General features: G+C 43.5%; 1 protein-coding gene across 3 annotated transcripts in view; it reads left to right on the top strand.

The window, feature by feature from the left end:
* Nucleotides 1-21,099, top strand: part of PCLO (piccolo presynaptic cytomatrix protein) — a 177,491-nt gene that overhangs the window by 87,801 nt on the left and 68,591 nt on the right. For all 3 annotated transcript variants that reach the window (XM_048501408.1, XM_048501407.1, XM_048501406.1), the window contains exon 7: nucleotides 14,543-16,745. In XM_048501408.1, coding sequence (XP_048357365.1) covers nucleotides 14,543-16,745 — 2,203 coding nt within the window. The remainder of the gene's footprint in view (nucleotides 1-14,542; nucleotides 16,746-21,099) is intronic.

The following is a 21,099-nucleotide window of genomic DNA, read 5'->3' as shown; positions in this document are numbered from 1 at the left end:
TCTCTGAACTGTGCATACTTACACTGTGATCCTTACTTGGGGACTCTAATGGGGGAGAATGGATGATTGATGGGGGAGAATGGATGATTGAGTCAGTAGACCTTAGGTACATTCCTACGTATATGTGGTGACAGGTAAGACCTTTGCAGTAGTCAAAATGTAATGTAGGTGATCCCTATCTCTTGCTTGCCTGAGTGGAGTACACTGTCATATCCTAGTGACAGAGTATAGGACCCAGTTTGTGTTTGTATCCTGAACTGCAGTACTTGTAAATCTTCCAAGCACAGCAATGTTAGCAATTTGCTATAACAGTGATTGTCCCTTTCCTTAGGAGGTTGTGCCAAGTGCCCTTTCTCTAGAATTCCTATCACCAAGAACACTAAGCTGCTGCAATCTTCTTTTAAATTATTTTATTGTTATTTTCCAAAATATTAAACAGTACAGAAAATACTTGAAACAAGAAAACAGAGACAAGAAAATACAAAAAAGGAATTAAGACTAAAGTATACAGATATCAACCCACAATTATATTAAGTACACGTTACATAGTTACATGGATCCCATTATTTTTTTTACATGATCAGATCAGATTCATATGAAAAGTAGAGACCCCATTTTTCACTGAATTCTAATTTCTTGCAGGGCTGCTGGTGTGAGTCTCCTAAAAGGAACCAGCCAACTTTGCTAAAGTTTGCTTGGGAGGGGCAAATGCTGTGGACACCCAGTTAAAGGTGAACTTGATGTCCACAGATTGAGTGCCCAGCCATCCAAACTTTAGCAAAGTTGGCTGGTTCCTTTCAGGAGACTCACACCAGCAGCCCTGTAGGAAATCAGATGTCCCTATCCAGAACAACAGAGAACAACCCCCCCTCCCCGAGCCCCTTCCCAAATCTCCAGCATAGAGCCAGCTGGGCATAGCAGCAAGCCCCATTGAAGTCTATGGTGGGAAAATTTAATTAATTTTTCCCACCATAGAACTTGCTGAAGAGCCTGGCAGATTCTGTGCTCTGCAGTAGCTGAATTGTACCCAATAGGGAATTTCTGTGCAGGCTGCACATTTTTTAAGATAGAGGTACCAGACTTTCAACGTGGCTCCAGGAGGCCCTCCTGGTAATAGCATCCAGGCTTGGTAAACTTTGCTTTTGCGGGAGGTGGAGGGGCGGCTGAGATTGTTCTGAGAGAACTCAGCCAGCAGGCTTCATGTGTAGGAGCGGGGAAACAAAATAAGCCTTTTGGGGGCCCATAAAATTTAACCCCCAATACTCTGGTGCAGTCTGGATACAGGAAGACATCAGATCCCCAATCCACCTAATGTAACTCATCTGTGTGTGAGATGCACACAAAGCACTTTGTTGTGATGAAACTTGGGAACAGTTCATACATTAGACTGTTGTGAGTTCCTTGCACAGTAGGGCTTTTGGTTGGCATATGGTTTGTACTTTGAAATAGCTGCCACTGTCAGGATAGGTAACCTACAAGCCTCACTTAGATGCATGCTTCATGCCAGGAGTGGAACAAATGTGGCTCTTCTGGTTGATGGTAATTATGAATGATGGCTCTCGGTGAGAAGCAAAATGAGCACCATTCTGAACCCTGGGCAACATCATTCTCTTGACGGGTCAGGCAAACATCATCATCTACATGTTCCGAGACTCCACTCATGCACAGTAGTCAGAGGTGAGACAGCATCTCACTCACCCGTCACATAGGATGCTTCCCAGGGGTTTAAAGATTGATAAGTGTTTACTTTGGTGGGATTTGTTGGAAACTACTTATACATTCTCTTAGAACCACATCAGTGAGTCACTAAAGAGCAACATTTGGCTCTTCACCCTGCCAGTTGTGGTTCTTCTGAGCAAAAAAGACTGCTTGAGTGAATCAATGTTTAATTGTCACCCAAGAGATTGAACCAAGGACTCTTGTCTGACAAAGGGGGCTTTGGCTCTCAAAGGCTTGGGACTCTTGTTGGCCTGTAAGGTGCTACTCGACCTGAATCTAACTGTTTCACACTTCCTATCATCTACCCCCCGATCCATGTGGCCAGATCAGCAGGTCTAAAAAGGCTGACAGATTAGATGCTGCTGGCAGAAAGTGCTCTTGGCCACTGTGCCAACCTGTTTTTCAAACATCAAGGCTGGGTCCATAAGCACCCCCTAGCTCTTAACCTGCTCTGTAGAAAGCCAACTACACTCCATTCAGGACAAGTGAATCACCCCTCTAGAACATCAGCATTCCCGATTAACATTTGTTCAGTCTGGATTCAGCTTCCGTTCTGCAAATCAAAGCACCAGTTCAAAACAAAGATGGATGCATCTGGAGGCTTGGATCGTGAAATATATGCTGGGTGTCATTTGTATATTGATGACACCTTACCCCCAAAACTGCAGATGATGTCAGTCAGTGGCTTCACCCATATGTTAAAGAGCACTCTGCAGGACAAATCCAACCCAGCTGATTCTACAACTCCAGAAGAAATTATTTGCGTCTGATCAGGCAGAAAAAAATCCAGGCCACCAAAGGGCTCCTCCTTTCATGCCAACTCCATATTGCAGTTGGTGGATAAGAATAGAGTAGTCAACTGCATCAAAGATCTAAGACAGTGGTGGCAAACCTATGGCACGGGTGCCAGAGGTGGCACTCAGAGCCCCCTCAGAGCGCAAACAGAGTGGGGTCCCCCCCCCACATCTAGGTTGGCCTGGGCCACTGGGCTCAATTATTAGCATTAAACCTAAGACCTAGTTTTGGGGAAGCTGTGTAGGTAACCCTGTTAAGCAGTGTTAAACCCCACTGATTTTGATGCGAAGAACTACAGCGCAATCCTTTACATGGGAGTAAGCTCGGTTGCTGGCAATGGGGCTTGCTTCTGAGTAAACCCTGCTAGGGTCGTGATTCACCAGTTGGAAGAGTAGCACGGTTGCTTCAAAGCAAAGCCGGCCACTACCACCAAGCTTACTCCTGAGTAATGCACGCCTTGGAGCCAACCGTTTTTTCCTAAACTAAAACCTAAGTATTCAGGTTAAATTGCTGTGTTGGCACTTTGCGATAAATAAGTGGGTCTTGGGTTGCAATTTGGGCACTCGGTCTCGAAAAGGTTCGCCATCACTGATCTAAGAGTATCAACAGTGCCTAACAGTATCAGCAGGGATAAATGATCCCAGTCCAGATTTAAATAAAGGTCACCCACCAATGCAACTCAAGCTGCCTCAGTTCTAAATCCAGACCTGAAACCAGATTGAAATGGGTCAAAGGCAGATGAGTCATCCAGGATATTGATGTGGGGCATTTTTCCCCATTAGGATATGTATATTATTGGATACTTTAACTCCTGTAGAAATAATTTAGAAACATTGACTCATACATCATAGATATATATAGATGTTCCCCATATATCAATAGGTATTTGGGGTTTTTTTTAATCATTTTATTAGATTTTTACAAGTACTAAGACTAACATAGAAGGGGGAAAACAGAGGTATGTGTGATTGCTATTTCTAACCAGAATTTGAGGGGGAGGAAATCAAAACAGGCCGAACTTAAAATATAACAAATTGCTTTTGATTATAGCTGCATGCTGAGAGAAAATGTCTCTCTTTGATTTATTGGCATAGCATGGGGTTTGGGGGAACGCTACAATAAAGCTAAAAAGATGACCTGACATCTGATGAAATTTAAAAACCAGCAGAATATGGAGGGAATTTAAATGAAGGGGAGGAGTTGACAGGCATAGTAGCTCAAAAGGTGGCAGGAGTAAATAAGAAATACACAGGGGACTATGCAAGTTCTGGCCACCTGCACAGAGAATTCTAGTTCTGTGACTATGACCAGCCACTCCTTCCTCCCTTCAACAGTTTTAATTGTTCTTTCTTCTTCACAAGATAAGGACAGGGACAATGGCCCTTCCCTTTTCTTTCTTTGAAGCCATGGTTAGAAAAATTCAAGTTTAGGCCGTTTCTGCACAGCCAATTACAGCATTGCACCATCGCATGAGCGGGCGCTCCGTAGACAGGTAGCGCATTGGCTGAACCTGGCGCTTCACATGGCTGTGCTTTTCAAACAGCATTATTTTTCCCCAAGGTAGACATCATGGACGTTCGGCACCAGGATCAGCTAGTGGGCCACCATTGTGGGGGGAGGGCTCTGTGGCACCAATTCCTGGTGGATGCTTCGCACGATGCCGACTGCAGAGCGCTGTTGTTGAAAAGACATGCTTGGTGAGCAATTTTTGAATAACCTGTTGTGGGCCCACTGGAACATTGCCATATTGCTGCAGCGTCGTTTCTGCAGCAATGGCCATGCAAAATCTTCCTATAACACTGTTTTTACCATCCTTTTACAAATACATTCCATATGATAGATATTGAGTTCATGTTGGTTGAAGATCCTCTGACATCACCTTGACAGCCTAGTTAATTGCCCCATAATTTGACTGGGGTAGATGCACCAGAGACTGTTGCTCATGGAGGTGTCATAAATAGGAGGGAAGAATCCCCCCCCCCCATGCACACACCCCTTACTCCATCTTGGCTCTTCTAGGATGTCTGTTTCTGAAACCAAGAACACACACTCAAAAATAATTTAGGATCAGGACTGTGTGGAATGAAGAGTCTCTTTAGTTCAGAAACCGGTGCACACATAACCCAATGTACATGCTATACATTTTGCTACTTAATCTGGTTCAAGTTGGAAACATGGGCTGCAGTTCACTCACATCTACTCTCTTTAATTCCCGTGTAGCCATCTCCTGATCATGCTGTGAGAGATAGCATCCTCATTTCAGAGTGAGGGTCTTTGCTTATACCTGGAACAGAGACTTAGGTTGGTGAAATCACTTGATTGATTTATGTGGTCTCCACAGAACTGAGAGCATCAAAGTGCTTGTATCAAAGTGCTCCAGATGGAATCCATGGAAGAAGCAGTTGCTTCTTGATGATCTTTTGGTTGTTTCTTCATTGTGTTATACCATTCTTGAACAAAAAAGTCAAGAGACTTTGTGCAAGATCAGACAGGATGGATAGACTTTTCTTTTTGCCCAAACAATGGCAAACTATTTAGTGTAAGACATGCAAAGTAAACAAATATCCATGTTTTTCCTCAGTAGATAGGAAGGGTCATAAACTTGATAATTCAGGCAGAATTATGTATGCTTCATCCATTCTTATTTTCAAGACTGCAAATTACCAAGTTATAATTTTTTTCTTATGGGAAAGAATATCCCATTTTCTTCCATTATTTCCAAAAACAAATAAACTAAGGCCGTTTCCGCACGAAGGCGGAAGCGGCCGGGTTGGCGTTTACGACGCCGACCCGACGACGCTGGGACCGTCCGCACGGACGGTCCTGGAAGCAGCCAGGCAGCCGGTGCCGCAGAGCGCCGGCGCCCGGCCAACCCGGCATGTCCCTGGGCCTCCGGTGCGTCGCCGAGGCCTGGGGACACGCCCCCCTGGCCCTGTGCGCCTGCTCCAGCGGCGCAGGGCAGGGGGGCGTGTCCCCAGGCCTCGGCGACGCGCCGGAGGCCCGGGGACAAGATAAGTGCTGGGTGGGGGAGGGGTCGCGAAGCCGCTGCCGTTCGCTCGGCAGCGGCTTCGAGGCGGCGTTTCCCCAAAAAGAGCGCTTCCAAGCGCTCTGGGGAAACGCCGGCTTCGCGACGGACGGACGGGCGGCGCGGCTGCGCCCCCTGTGCGAATGGCAGCCTGGAGACGGCGTTTTTACCGTCTCCAGGCCGCCATTCATTGCCCGTGCGGAAACGGCCTGAGCTCTTCTAACTAGAAGCCATGAAGCTTTCAGAACAAGAAATTAACACAGGCAAGCATGACTGATTGTGCATACCTGCAATATGATGAGGGCAGCAAATGTGGTTCTAATCCAAAGTCTCACCAAATGAAATCAAAATGAGAGCAAAGGACCTTCAATTCAAGTCTACTGAATTCTGGTGAAGACATAGGAAACAGCATATTTGATGTCTGTCTTGTTGAAGGCTTCCACAGCGGTTTGTGTGGCCATGGTCTAGTAGTTTTTGCTCCTAATGTTTCACCCACAGCACATGCAAATGTGCCTCAACTGCCCATGGGGTTCACAAAACATATACACAACACAATCACTCCACACTGTGCCGGAGAGAGAAATATAACTCAGCATGACATGCCTCTGAAGATGCCAGCCATAGATGCAGGTGAAACATTAGGAGCTACCAGACATGGCTACACAGCCTGGAAATCCCACAAAAGAGCATATTTACTGCCGGAACTCCTGAGCATCACCTTTTGTAATCTGGTCAACTACAAACTCAAAACATTTCTAGATACCACACTCAGTATCATTGTTATAATAGATATGTTCATAGTCAGATTGTATTCATTGCCTAAGTCTAGCCATGGTTTTTAATGGTAGCAGGGGAGAAAAATAAGTCCCTAAATCTAAGGGAAAATCAAGATCTCAATTCTCCAGAGACACCCAAATTAGGACAAACAGGAATTTTTCACTAGATAAGTTTGGTCTTAATTCTGGCTTTTAAAAAATGAAAACAATCTTGTCTTTCTTGGAAAAGTGGGGAGAGTTCACTGCTATTGGGTGCTATCTGTGATAATAAAGTCTTGAATCTTAAAGTTTACCTCAGTCTCCAGTCATAGACCTTTGAGTACCATTCCTTTTCAAATACCAGTTTGACTTCTGGAAGAAATTACCTATGTCACTTTAAATGGGAGAAGTAGAGTTGTTCCCTTGAAGCAAATGTAGAAAGGTTTTCAGTCCAGTTATTTTTTGTTGATGAGAAAGCTGGTTAGGAAAAGGCTAATTTTGGATTTGAGCAGTTTCAGTGAATTAAGGTCTCAAGAAGTTGTGTTTGGTTTCTTAAGTATTCCTAATTGGGAATAAATATTTGGCTTTCTGTTTTAGACCTTAACTATGTTTATTATTTTCATTTGCCTTATTCATAGAAAATGCTTTCCATTTCAGTGCAGGGATCTTACTTTTCAGTATATGCATTCTCCTTTTTGCATTGGCTACTGCCACTCAGGTATTTCCAAAAAGCATAACAAGAATGCATATGTTTTCTTACTTTGACAACTGGCTCACCACTATATCTCTTGAAGGTACTCTGAGCACGTGAACTTCATCTTTAGAATTCATTAGCTTTTCATAAATTGGGAAAGATTATAGGATCTGTTTTGAATTCCGTTGCTGGAAGCCTTTTCTACTCGTAGACATGTGCAATTTCAGACAGCCGTAGCCTCTTCGATCACAATCAGTTCAAAACATTCAACATCCGTTGGGTCTTCTGGTTTCTACAGCAACAATAGTGCTGCTTGCTCACTTGAATGTGAGGCTGATACGGGTTTTTTAAAACAACTCTTGTAGTCACAGTTAAAGGAGAAGTGTTCTTAGAAAAGCAATCAAGTCCCTGTTGTGGTGGAGCCAGGAGAACAAACTTATTACTTTGGGTTAAGACCCCTGATAATTGTCACAACAGATGCATCCCTAGACGTTAATTGCAGAAGACACACAGTTAATAGTTATTTAGGGGGAAAGGTTTACTCGTAATTATGTTCAGAGCTGAAGGCAAAAAGAGATGCTTTGGCATCATTTACAGTGATGTTGCAAGGAAAGATGATCCCAGTAACTATGGATGTGTTACTTCAGCAAGCCAGAGGGAACATCATCACAGAGCCATTGAAAAACGGCTGTGGCTATTTGAGAATGGAGTACAATTCAACAGGGTATGCTGTAAGTGTTTCACATTGTTTCAGTAGACAATGTTTTGGCAAACCCTCTAAGCAAGTCTTTGGATGGAAATCATAGGTGGCCATTGCAAGCCAAGTTCAATAGGCCAAACATTCCATTCCCTACTGATTTTCTCTCTATAGGAGATGGCTCCGGAAGAATTGTTATGATGTTTTTCCTACTATTCCTCTGTTAAAGAGTGCTATTCAAGATGAAATGAGAAATGCTTGCTGCATTCTTTTGATATGGAACCAGTGAGAGGGTGTTCCATTCACACGACCCAATAATTTCTGATGTGCTACAATACCATGATGTCCTTAGCGCTGCATCTGTTTGGTACATTCAACCACAAGACTTCATACTCTATAACCAGAAAAAAAGTGTATTGGTTTACTTGAACAGGATAAAGGGCATTTAGGAAGGATCAACATATTTTTCTGGAGGTAAACAAAATTTCTGAAAGCCTCTGCTGAACTTGTTTTCATATGATAACGTATGACAAATTGAAAGTGGACAGTGCCCTTTAAAAGAGAGCACTCGCTCCACCAGTACTCAGACAACATTGGATGCATTTTGGAAGAAAGTATTAGTTAAGGGTTCTATAACATATATCTCTAAGTAGGCTGTGATCCACAAAACTTTGTATTTAAATAGATATTACTAGTCTTTTAGGTACCAATGAATTTTTGTTTTATTTTGCTAAGACAGATTAACATGAGTACCAATAATGTGCACCTTTTCCACATCCACAGCTTACTACAGATTTTCCCAGTGGTCAAATGTTTTTGGAAATATTTTCTGTAAAATCAGTCCTCACACCTCATTTGCCTCTGTTGTATTCCCCTTTGCTTCATCAGTTGCATTTATTCCACATGCCTCTGCGGAAAAGGGATTATTTTTTAAGGTGGTGGGATATTATCCATGACAACCCTCCTCCTTTCTTTTGCTCAGCTGCTGTAGCAAACTGAACAGTTCTATTTCTCTGCCCCCATTTCTACTATTAAGAACTACAAGCCCCAAATGGAAACCAAAACAACTCCTGGATTCCTGGAGCAGAATGGAGCAGTCATTATTACCTTAAAGAACAGAAATATGTAGGTCACATGCTTCCCCTGCCACCCGACCCCATCCCCCGCCACCTGACCCCACACACATTTGTGGTGAGCAGTGCCCAATAATATGCAGCGATTTCTCCTAGTACTCTTTATCAGTTGCCTCCAGCTTCAAAATTACTCGCAGTCCTAATGTGACATCAGTAGTTTGATGTGAAATTGACAACGCTGATCCAATTGACCATGCTAGTTTGTATCACTTCCTCAATGTTACATTGTTAGTTTGATATGACAAAGGGAAAACAAATTAAAATTTGAAAACAAAGGAGGGGAGGAGAAAAGGACTGAAGAGAGGTTGGGCAACTACACAGTGGTGTGGATGAGGACCAAGATGAGCGCCAGCCTGATGTAATAGTTAAGAGCAGTGGACTCTGGAGAACCCAGTTGAATTCCCCACTCCTCCACATGAGCAGCAGACTTTTATCTGGTAAACTGGATTTGTTTTCCCGCTATTACACATAAAGCCTGCTGGGTGACCTTGGGCTAGTCACAGTTCTTCAGAACTTCTTCAGCCCCACATACCTCATAAGATATCTGTTGTGGGGAGAGCAAGGGAAAGGAGTTTGTAAGCTGCCTTGAATCTCCTTGCAGGAGAGTAAGGCAAAGTATAAATCCAAACTATTCTCTTCAGGTTTTTGGTGGGATGGAGAAATAAAGACCATCTCAACATGATCATGTACTCAAGGGAAGCTGACTCAGAAACTGATTTTTAAAATGGTGGTAAAAGTGCTCAAAAACAGAGGAAAAATGATGGATTTTTTTTTCTTGAACCAAAGGGAGGAAAAAATGTGCAGAATTCAAGTAAAAATGTAGCATTTCCTGTCAAGATATGCTGTAACTAACTCATGTAGAAATAGCCTTATGGCCATCTGCTTCACCGTTCACTTTGCTATAGATGTTAATGCTAGAAAGGAAGCAGATGTTAGCAAAGCAGTAGCTCGTACAGCTGAGGGTTCCACACCTTCCATCCAGACTAACTCATTAGTATTCACCTGATGTGAGACCACACAAAAGATATGGAGATGGAAACAGGGCTGCAGTTCCCTGACACTGCTGACCAGTGGTGTATCTGCCTAGGGACAAGGGGTACCCCTTGTCCCCGGGCACCACTCTTCTGGTCACGTGGGGGGTGCAAAATCGGCCCCCCACGGGACCAGGAAGTCCTGCTGTCTCGTCGTTTTCGCAAAAATGACGAAACAGCAGGACTTCCTGCTACCTCCAAGCCCCCTCAACCCCACCCTGGACTCCTCCCTCCCTCCCTCCCTCCCCCCCTGCCAGCTGGGTCGAGGGAAGTGTGGGCGGAGCTGAGGTGGGCGGGGCAGGGGCAGAGCCTGGGGGCATCCTTGAGACAATTTGTTTCCGGGCGCCATTCACCCCTGGTATGCCTCTGCTGCTGACCTTCAAGGGATCCTCTGTGCAGTCCCACATCCCTCCCCCCAGCACCTCTGTAAGTTCTCATGCAAGGATTCCTGCCGCAGCCAAAGAGAACAGAGAAAAGGGGTACTCTTCCCCACTTTGATCACATGGTTAAAGAGGGATAGGAGAGAGCCTACGTGCACTTGGAAAAGTTTTAGAATGTCCTCCACAACTAACCTTTTCTTGCTCAACTGTTGTTATGTCACTGCATAGCACATCATTGGATGAACAGCAGTGACAGGTAATTGCAACTTTTTTTCCTGTGACAAATGGTGCTGCATTTATCATTGTGAGCAAGTTAGATTAAGTGATGGAAATGGTGTGGGGGTGGGGGAGAATGGCCCAGTTTCCTTTTCAAGTTGTCAAAGCTATTCAGTAAGTATCCAAATTGGGTAATTACTGAGTGATTACCATAGATTTTATTTGATGTCAAATAATTCTATTAAAAATCAAGGCACATTGAGAAGTGTTTGTAGTATGGAAAGTAATAAGCACAAGTTTGCTCTACCATATTTAAGAACAGCCGATACAATAAGAGTGTTGCATGAAATCACACAAGGGTGTAAAGATGTTGTGTATCCCCCACCCCTGGTGCAGTAATGCAACTCTGCTGAGCCCCAAAACTCGATTTGGAGCTTCCCCCCTGCTGAGTCTTTTCCCTTAAAATACTTCTTAAAATATAAACATGAAACTGACACAACCAAAATTCTATGAAACAGACTTCAGAATTGCTTAGTTCTGAATGTCAGCAATATCACAGTACAGCACAATCATCCTTCGGAACCTGCCCATCTAGCTGTGATCCTGTCTGGTACAAAAGACACTTGCCTCTCTCTTCCTGTGCTGTGAGGGAGCATTTGGGAGTGAAGTTGGGGGAGTGGGGTTGGAGAAGGTGTGCCTCAGGTCAAGCACCTATACATCCTAATTTTAACCCCATTCCAGAATTGCTAGAGGCTGGTTGTGTGTGTATGCTTTTCCTCCAATCCTAGAATCATAAAGTTGGAAGTGACCACAAGGGTCATCAAGTTCAACCCCATGCCATGCAGGATTACAAAATCAAAGCACTCCTGAAAAATGGTCATCCAGCCTCTGTTTAAAAACCTAAAAAGGAGACCCCATCACCCTCCAAGGCAGTGTATTCCACTCTCCAACAGCCCTTATCATCAGGAAATTCTTCCTAATGTTTAGGTGAAATCTCTTTTCCTGTACCTTGAAACCATTACTCCTTGTCCTAGCCTACGGAGCAACATAAAACAAGTTTGCTCCATCTTCAAAATGGCATTCCTTCAAATATTTAAAGATGGCTATCATGTCACCCCTTAACCTTACCTTCTGCAGACTAAACATATCTAGCTCTTAAGCTGTTCCTCATAGGGCATGGAACCGAGACCTTTTACAATTTGGGTCATCCTCCTCTGGACCCATTCCAGCTTGTCAATATCCTTCTTGAATTGTGATGTCCAGAACTGGACACTGTATTCTAGGTGAGTTCTGACCAATGCAGAGCAGAGTGGTACTATTATGTCCCTTGATCTAGAGTAGACACAATACTCATATTGATGCAGTCCTGAATTGCATTGGCTTACTTGGATGCTACATCACTCCACTGACTCATGTTTAGTTTGTGGACTACTAAGACTCCCAGATCCCTTTCACATGTTCTGTTGTCAAGCCAGGTGTCACCCATCCTATATCTGCATTTCATTTTTTCTACCTAGTGTCTTACATTAACCTCTGTGTAGTATCTTACATTTATCTCTGTTGAAATTCATTTTGTTAGTTTTGGCCCAGCTCTCTAATCTTTCCAGGTCATTTTGAATTCAGACCCTATCTTCTAGGGCATTAGCTATCCTAATTTGGTGTCATCTGCAAATTTGATTAGCATGCCCTCTATTCCATCATCTAAGATGTTGATTAAAATATTGAACAGCACTGGGCCCAGGACAGAACCCTGTGGCACCCCACTACTCCCCAGGATGAAGATGAGCCATTGGTGAGCAACCTTTGAGTTTGGTTAGTCAACCAATTACAAATCAATCATCCATATTTAGAAGTCTGAAATAAGTCTCCCTTTCAAAATGTCCTCCACTAAACTCCCCCACAAAGTGAGTGTTAGCCTTGCCTGTTAGCCAAGCTCCTGCTCACTCCGGGGACTGAGACCTAGTGGCTGAAGCCTCTGCCCCAATCAAATCTCTATTACCTTCTACTCTCTCCTGATATACTGGTTATTATTGATAAAATTGTATGTGCTTGTAGGTGCACACCCTTAAGGGCCTTTCAGAAAGTGCTTAAAAGAGCTGGATGGCAGTTAATTGGAGCTGGTGACTCACCAGAAGCCCCATCTCTCAGAAGCCTATGGCAAGCATATGGCCAAAAACAAAGAAAAGCCCCCAAACAAACAAAAGCCTTCCCAAGCCCTCAAAAACTCACAAATATAAGCCCTCAAAAAGCACAGGCCCCTTCCACACATGAAGAATAATGCACTTTCAATCCACTTTCACAATTGTTTGCAAGTGACTTTTGCTATTCCACACAGTAAAATCCAGCTTCAAAGTGCATTGGATGTGGATTGAAAGTGCATGTGCGGAAAGGGCCACTGTTTAAAGAATTAAATTTAAAGATTTAAGGACAACCCCCCAAAAAACAGGGCTGACCTTTTGCTTTCTGTACTTCTCCATTCTGCTGCCTCTCAGAGAGCCACCAGTGCTGATTCCCTCCACAATGGCCCTGTTAGCTTCACAATCAATTAATTATTTTTAATCTGAATTGTATATTGCTATGTTGATTTTAAACTGCATTGTGAATGGTGGAAGCCGCCCTGTGCCCTGCGGTGGAGAGGCAACATGTAAAAGTAATAATAGTAATAATAACAACAATGCTCAGGCCCTTTAGAACAGTGGTTCCCAAAGTGGGTGGTAACATCCCCTGGTGGGTGGAGTTACTTCAGGTGCACTAAGAGGCAAGGGGACATGCGGGGGGGGGGTCTTTAACGTTGTTCACTTATTTATGATTGACTAGGCTGTGGCACTATGCTGCTAAATGGTACTCCAAGTTTCTGCCTCTGCATAATACTGAAATCTGGTGGAAACTATTAATAAATATTGTCAGAGCTCTAGTCAGGTCAGTATATGCGTTTTGAAAATCTGTCATCGCTGTGTGTGTTTTTGTCTCTCAGTCATTTTTCAAGTTTTGCTGGCAATGGATATGTAGAAGCAGTCTGGAAAGCACCAAAACTTGACAGCTTTTCAGAAGGACTCTTATTGTTTTTAAGGGGCTCTTCTGTAAGGGGAGATTTTAAATTGAGTCTGAACTAGTTTTTTCTGGGAGACCATCGGATTAGTGTTGTTTCCTTTGGAAAGTTTGTTATTTTTATAAGTGTTTTAACTATGTGATGGTCTTTTTTTGTAAGCTGCCTTAGACTAAAGAGGAAAGTCAGGAAATAATGTTTAATTAAATAGTGTCATGAACCATCTAAATATATGGCTTTCGGTGCTCTTTGAAGCTATGCGGAATAGCAAAATCCACTTGCAAACAGTTGTGAAAGTGATTTGAAAATGCATTATTTTGCGTGTGCGGAAGGGGCCTATTATTAGTCAAAGCCTGAATGCCTTGTAATACACCAAACCAAATATAATCCAGCAACTGCTTATGGTGGCCCACTGAAGCCTCAAGAAACAAAAGAGGAACAAGTTCAATATAGTCCCATATCCTGATTCCAGTTGTGGTCAGCTGGATACATGCCTAGTCTTTGCATGAGCCTGCCACCTCTGCACCTGGAGTTCTAGTTAGCTACCATAGCTAGGAGCCATTCATCAATTGCACTCCATGAATTTGTCTGACCCCAATAGCTGTCATGACATCTCTTGACAGATAATTCCATAAGTGCACTGTGTGGAAAAAAAACATTTTCTTTGGTTTCTTTCTGCTGCCGATCAATGTTATTGGTTGACCCTGTATTCTGGAGTATGTTCACTTGCTTCAAATAAAGTATAATTTCACTGAGCTCTATCACATCCTACTTAGTTGCCTTCTTTAAAAAATGAATGAAGTACCGCAACCCACAGATCATTTTGATCATTCTTTAAAATATGTTTTCCAGTTCAACAATAACCTTTTTTGAGATGGGGAATCAGAACTGTGCACACTTTTGTTTTCTATCTGTCTACATGAGACCACAAAACCTCAAGAACTGTCAAGAATGTGACAGAAAGTAATTCATGACTGGTAGGCTGAGTTCAGCTTGGTTATCCTGGCAATTTTGCCCGAATAATTATTCAATATTGTTTCTTGTATTGCAGGCCACAAGCTCTTCAAGTGTTGCATCAGGAATGCAAAAGAAGGTCAAAAGAACTTTGCCCAACCCGCCTCCAGAAGACGTTACTGTAGGAACACAGTCTGCCTTTACCACTGTGGGGTCGGTTTCACGCCGGAGAATCTGTAGAAGCAATACTATGGCCAGAGCTAAAATTCTTCAGGATATAGATAGAGAACTGGATCTAGTAGAACGAGAGTCAGCCAAACTTCGTAAGAAGCAAGCAGAGCTAGATGAGGAAGAGAAGGAAATAGATGCAAAGCTTCGATATTTAGAAATGGGTATCAACCGACGAAAGGAAGCATTGCTTAAAGAAAGAGAAAAGAGAGAGCGTGCCTATCTTCAAGGAGTAGCAGAGGAACGGGATTATATGTCAGACAGTGAAGTTAGCAGCACCAGGCCTTCCAGGATAGAAACTCAGCATGCCTTGGAAAGGCCTCGGACCGCTCCCCAAGCAGAGTTTGATCAATTTATACCTGCACAGACTCAGCCTGAAACTCAGTTTGCAACTCCTACAAGCCCTTATACACAGTATCAGTATTCGTCACCTGCCCTTCCCACTCAAGCATCGACTCAGTACACACAGCAATCACATTACCAACAGCAGCCGTCTTTATATCAACCACAGGTTTCTCCTTATCAGACCCAGTCAGCATTCCAGACAGTGGCGACTATGTCCTTTACACCTCAGGCTCAGCCACCGCCAATCCAACAGCCTTCCTATCAGCTCTCATCACAGTTGGTGGTTATCCCACAGAAAACAAGGCAAAGTTCACTATACCTGGAACCCAAGATAACAACAAACTACGACGTAATTCGCAACCAGCCTCTCATGATAACACCTTCATCTTCGGATAATACATATGCAGGGTCCCACCTGAGTAATAAATACAGCACCTTGGACTTAAGAATGGGACTGGACGAGAGGAGCAGCATGGCCAGCAGTCCTATCTCCAGCATATCCGGTGATTCATTCTATGCAGATATAGACCACCATACACCACGCAATTATGTGCTGCTTGATGATATCGGGGATCTCACTAAAGGGACATCATCTCTGAGCTCTGCTTATGGACTTCACGAGAAGGATTTAACCAAAACTGACCGGCTTCTCCGAACAACTGAGGCCCGGAGGGTGCAAGATGTCTCAGATTTATTCCCATCATTGCAACCCTCTTCTCGGTTGCATAGTTACATGAAAGCTGATGAAGACCCAATGGAAGACCCTTATGAACTGAAGCTTCTCAAGCATCAGATTAAGCAGGAGTTCCGCCGGGGTGCAGAAAGCTTGGATCATGTGGCGGGCCTTTCACAGTATTACCATGGAGATACTAGCTACAGACATTTCCCCAAGTCTGAGAAATACAGCATAAGTAGGCTGACCTTAGAGAAACAAGCTGCCAAACAGCTCCCAGCAGCTCTCCTTTACCAGAAGCAGTCCAAGCATAAAAAAGCCTTGATCGATCCCAAATTGTCTAAATTTTCACCCATCCAGGAAAGCAGGGACCTTGAGCTGGATTATTCAACCTATCTGTCGTCCAGCACTTCTTCACTTGGGGGCATCACCTCCAGAGCAAGGCTTCTCCAGGATGACATCACATTTGGTCTTCGAAAAAATATCACGGACCAACAGAAGTTTATGGGGCCCACCCTTGTACATTCCCTTGGTACAAGCCTTGGAGCTGCTCTGAGCTCATCAATGAGATCCACTTTTCAAGACGATGCTGACAAACCCTATGGCAGTGGCAGCCGATCAAGGCCTTCCTCCCGGCCATCATCAGTGTATGGGATTGACTTATCACTGAAAAGAGATTCTTCAAGCTCTTCTTTAAGGCTGAAAGCCCAAGAGGCTGAGCATATGGATGTTTCTTTCAGCCACGCAGCCCCCTCTGGAAGAACTAAACCAACCAGTCTGCCTATAAGTCAGAGCAGGGGACGAATCCCAATAGTTGCACAGAATTCCGAAGAGGAAAGTCCCTTAAGCCCCGTGGGTCAGCCAATGGGAATGGCAAGAGCAGCAGCAGGTCCACTACCACCAATATCTGCAGACACTAGGGACCAGTTTGGATCAAGTCATTCATTGCCTGAAGTTCAACAGCATATGAGGGAAGAATCACGAGCTCGGGGCTACGACCGGGATATTGCCTTCATCATGGATGACTTCCAGCATGCCATGTCAGACAGTGAAGGTAAACCAGACTTCAGACTGCTTTATCACATTTACAATACAAATCCTCATTTCTATGCATGTGTCTAATTTCATCATCTTTTGGGGACTACTACTTTTTTCCTTTCTGCCTTTTGTTTTGTTGTGTGTTGTATATGCATATAAATATACATTTGGTTGGCCAGTTGATTTAACAGTGTGCTCAATTTTTGAATGGGAATACAGTTAGATTTGCATGTTCAAGTCATACTCTTTTGTTGTTGTTGTTGTTTCATTTCAGTTTGTATTTGCATTTTCTTGCTGTGTACCTTTCTTTACAAGCATTTTGACTGGGCTTTTGAAAAACACTAGTTATTGGCCTAACGTCTTCCATGCAAGTGAGTGGAATTAGTTTCCAGTGAAACCAACTAAGGCTGAAAATACCATTCAAAATAAATGTAGTAGTTTTATCTATCCTTATATGAAGTCATTATATGACGTGATTTTCAGCAATCTAAAATATCCCAATTATGACAGGGTTGTGTTTGCGAACAAATTCCTTTCTAAAAGTAAATTCTCTTACATATTTCAGTGATGAATTGTTGTTTTAAGCCCTGATAGAAACAATAGTGTGATTATGAATATTGTACTTCTAAGAAAGTTATTATCGCATGCTTGCAACCACACCTTTTTAAACTGTCTGTGTGGACTTTTGTACACTAGAAATTCTGATGATATAAAAATGTTGTATTATTTAGACAGCTGGGATAATTAATATTTTCAGTAAACTTGTGCAGAGTTACAGACCATCCTTTTGGTGGCTTACCCATATGTGTAAATTACCTGTATGAATGACAGTATAAAATTTTTCCATAATTATAATTATAAATTTATCCTTTCTGTGAAGAATATTTGGCACTTATCCATCTGATCTTCAGGTTTCTGAGAAGCAGAGACAGGCAGGATCTCATCACTTTTCTGAAAAATTCTAAGTAAATATTCAAAGAAAAGTTCATTTGATTGCACATTCAAATAAATGTTCATTTGTAAAGTCCACAGATAAATGCAGAAATATATCTCACAAAGGGAACTGTTTGATATATTCATTTTTAAATGATGCAGTTAAGAAGTACTGCTTTTTAAAAAGCAAAGGAGAATATTATGCTGATGTTAACTGTTAAACTGTAAGTTGTGTATCAGTTTTGTTCGAATTTAGTAACGCTTTTAATATAATTAAAGACTATTTCAGAAACCATTTCAAAAAGACATTTCGAAAGAAAATTAGTTACTTACTTGCTTTTTTCTTTGTATGTGCTCTATTAAGTGCTCATTCATATTGTTCAATAAAATAAACTGCATGTGCTCACATTTGCCAGTAGCAGTGATTGCTGTACAAGAAGGACTTGGATGAGTCTGAAGTATGAAAACATATTCTCCTTCCACATTCTTATCTAATTAGAAGTCATTACTTTAGGAAAAATGCCTGCCTATAAAAATAATTATTATGGTAAAAGAATAAGTTTGCTTCCCTTCTGTCCTGTTATCTTTCTTCCATGTCACAAAAAAACCCCAATTTTTTTCAGATTTGTATTTAACTTGGCTGCACAGTTGTTTTTTTCCAGAGAGTAGCTTTGGTGATCTATTGCAGCAAAGAAAATGAAAGTCCTCTGACACTTCAAAGACTTAACAAGATTTTATTCCAGAATAAACTATTAGGGCCTACAGTCCATTTTGCTAGATGTACTTAGCAGGGTCTCACTGCACATATATAGGAGATTATAAAAAAGAAAAGTTGATACAGCAGGATCAAATAACCTTTTTAATTTTAAAATTGTGACTTTTATTATTTTGCTTAGGGGATGTTTTTTGTCTTGCCTTTAGAGAAGAAAGGCATTGTTCACACACACACACACACACACACACACACACACACACACACAATTAAGAGCTGAAAGGAGCCTTAAGGACATCTAGCATAAGCTCCTGAAAATCAGAAGTGAGAGTATTCCCAGGCGATGGGTGTCCAGCCTCATCGTGAAAATACCGAATAATGCAGAGCCCACCCCCATTAGATCCACAGAGCTATTCTACTGTTAGAAATGTCCTCTTAGGGGGATGCATTCAGAAAAAGTCAAACCCTCCAAAACTCAAAACATACCTTAAAGTAATGTTTTGAGGATTTTTTTGTCTTGGAAAAAAAACGGCAGTGATTTAAGGGAGTCAAAAAGTAAATCCAGAATAATGCTGAATTTTTTTCAGCCAAAAAGATCTCTCTCCCAACCCTCCCTTTCTCCCTCACTTACCTGCTGGCTGGGTCTTGAAGCCGCAGGTGGCGCAGAGCTGAAGCAGACCCAACATTCAGTCCTGCACCCTGCCAGAGTCCAAGTGGTCTTGGAGGCAGCAGGCTCGAGAAGCCCAGTGTTTAGTTCTGTGCCATGGCTGCCTCCAAGCTCAGAATGAGTTTAGAGGCAGATGGGATTTTTCAGGTTTGGGTTTAAAGACTTGAAAATTGTCAGTTTCCCCCAAAAGCCAATGTGGGGATTCATCTTTTTTCGGAGGGGTTTTTTTCCCCAAAAAATTTATGGGACTTTTAAACTCATCCTCAAAAAATACCAAAAAGTAGCACACACCCCAGTTCCACCTAATCTTCATTCAAAATATGCAGTCCTGTAACTTCAGTCCATTCAATCTAGTCCTGTCCTCTGGAGCTAAAGAGACCAAGGTCTCTCTTCACATGCAGAATGATACACTTTCACAATTGTTTGAAAATGGATTTTGCTATTCTGCACAGTAAAATCCAGCTGCATAGTGGATTGAAAGTGCATTATTCTGCATGTGTGAAAGGGGCCCAAGTTCTTGATCCCTTCCCTATGACAGCCTTTTGGGTATTTAAAGAATGAAACCTTGTCTGCTCCCTAGGCCCTTTCTGCATAGGCACTGGGGGGGGGGGGGGGTGCGTCGGCATAGTTTATGCCAGCGCATCCCCGCGGGACCATTCGCATGGACGGTCCCGCTGAAAGCAGCAGCGGTAGCGTAGCCTTCGCACAGGCTGCGCCGCTCCCAAACACTCCTTACGTCCAGTCGCCTTCTTTCGTGTTGTGGAGGCCAGGGGACACGCCCCCCCCCCCCCTTGCCAGAGCGATGACGCTGGAGAATGAGGCCAGGGAGCATGTCTCCTGGTCTGCACAATGTCACAGAAGGCGACCAGAGGTAAGGAGCGTTTGGGAGGGCTGGGAGAGAAACACCGGCTTCCACCCGGTGCCGTTCACATGGCACCGAAGGGAAGCCGGCATTTCCAAAATACCTCGCTCCCTGAGCAAGATTCAAAAACACTGTTTTGGCAGGAGCCGGGAGCCGCTGCAGCAATTTGGCAGCGGTGCCTGTGCGAACAGTCCCTGCCAAAACGCTGTTTTACCGGCCCACCACCGCCGCTTTTGGCCCATGCGGAAAGGGCCATATTCTTTTCTCCTGGAAGTTAAATAATCCTCTTTCCTTCAACCTTTCCCCATAAAACCCATTTTCCAGACTGCAAAATGGTCTGGAAAAAGTAGGGAGCCAGAACAAGTAGGGAGAGTCTAGGTAACGCAAACTTCAGGCAAGAAAGCTCGAGAGTCTCTTCAATGTCCTGACAATATGCACGTGTTCTATCTTGAGGTGGAATATTCAACGTTTGGCCCTTAAGAACGGCAGAGGGGGATGTGTTACATCTAGCTCGAGTAATGATCAATCTCTGCTTGGTCTCTGACAGTTGGGATAGATATTTAGCTGTAAGGCTAATTTCAGGATAGATTCCATTGTGCCAGGCAGAACAAGATGTCCTGGCTGCACTCAACAGCAACTGGTATTCCTGGTCCAGAAGACTTCTTTTTAGGGATAGCCAAATTTCATTTGCAGATTGCATTTAAAAAGTTTCTAAGGAGGCGTAGCTGGGCCTGAGTGCGCCCGGTGCGCACTTTGGCTTTTTGCCCCCCCCCCCCACGGTGCCCTCCCCCCGCACTTTGGCTTTCCCCCCCCCCACTCTTACTCCTGCTCCCACTTACTTTAGGAAGTCGAGCAGACTGAAGAACAGGCCTTCCTGTTCTGGTGGGAACTACATTTCCCAGGGGCTCCTGGGAAATGTAGTTCCCACCATAACAGGAAGGCCTGTTCTGCAGCCTGCTCAGTTTCCTAAAGTAAGTGTGGGGGTGCTGTGGGAGGAATCACGCCGGCCCCCCCACAGCACCCCCCCCACTCCCACTTACTTTAGAAAACCAAGCAGGCTGGAGAACAGGCCTTCCTACATTTCCCAGGGTCTCCTGGGAAATGTAGTTCCCACCAGAACAGGAAGGCCTGTTCTGCAGCCTGCTCGGTTTCCTAAAGTAAGTGTGGGGGGTGCCGCGGGGGGGCGCTGTGGGGGG

This window comes from Sphaerodactylus townsendi, linkage group LG06 (assembly GCF_021028975.2).
Source record: "Sphaerodactylus townsendi isolate TG3544 linkage group LG06, MPM_Stown_v2.3, whole genome shotgun sequence".
Classification (NCBI taxonomy): Eukaryota; Metazoa; Chordata; class Lepidosauria; order Squamata; family Sphaerodactylidae; genus Sphaerodactylus; species Sphaerodactylus townsendi.
Note: the sequence above shows the minus strand (reverse complement) of the source record. Positions and strands in the feature narration are given on the sequence as shown.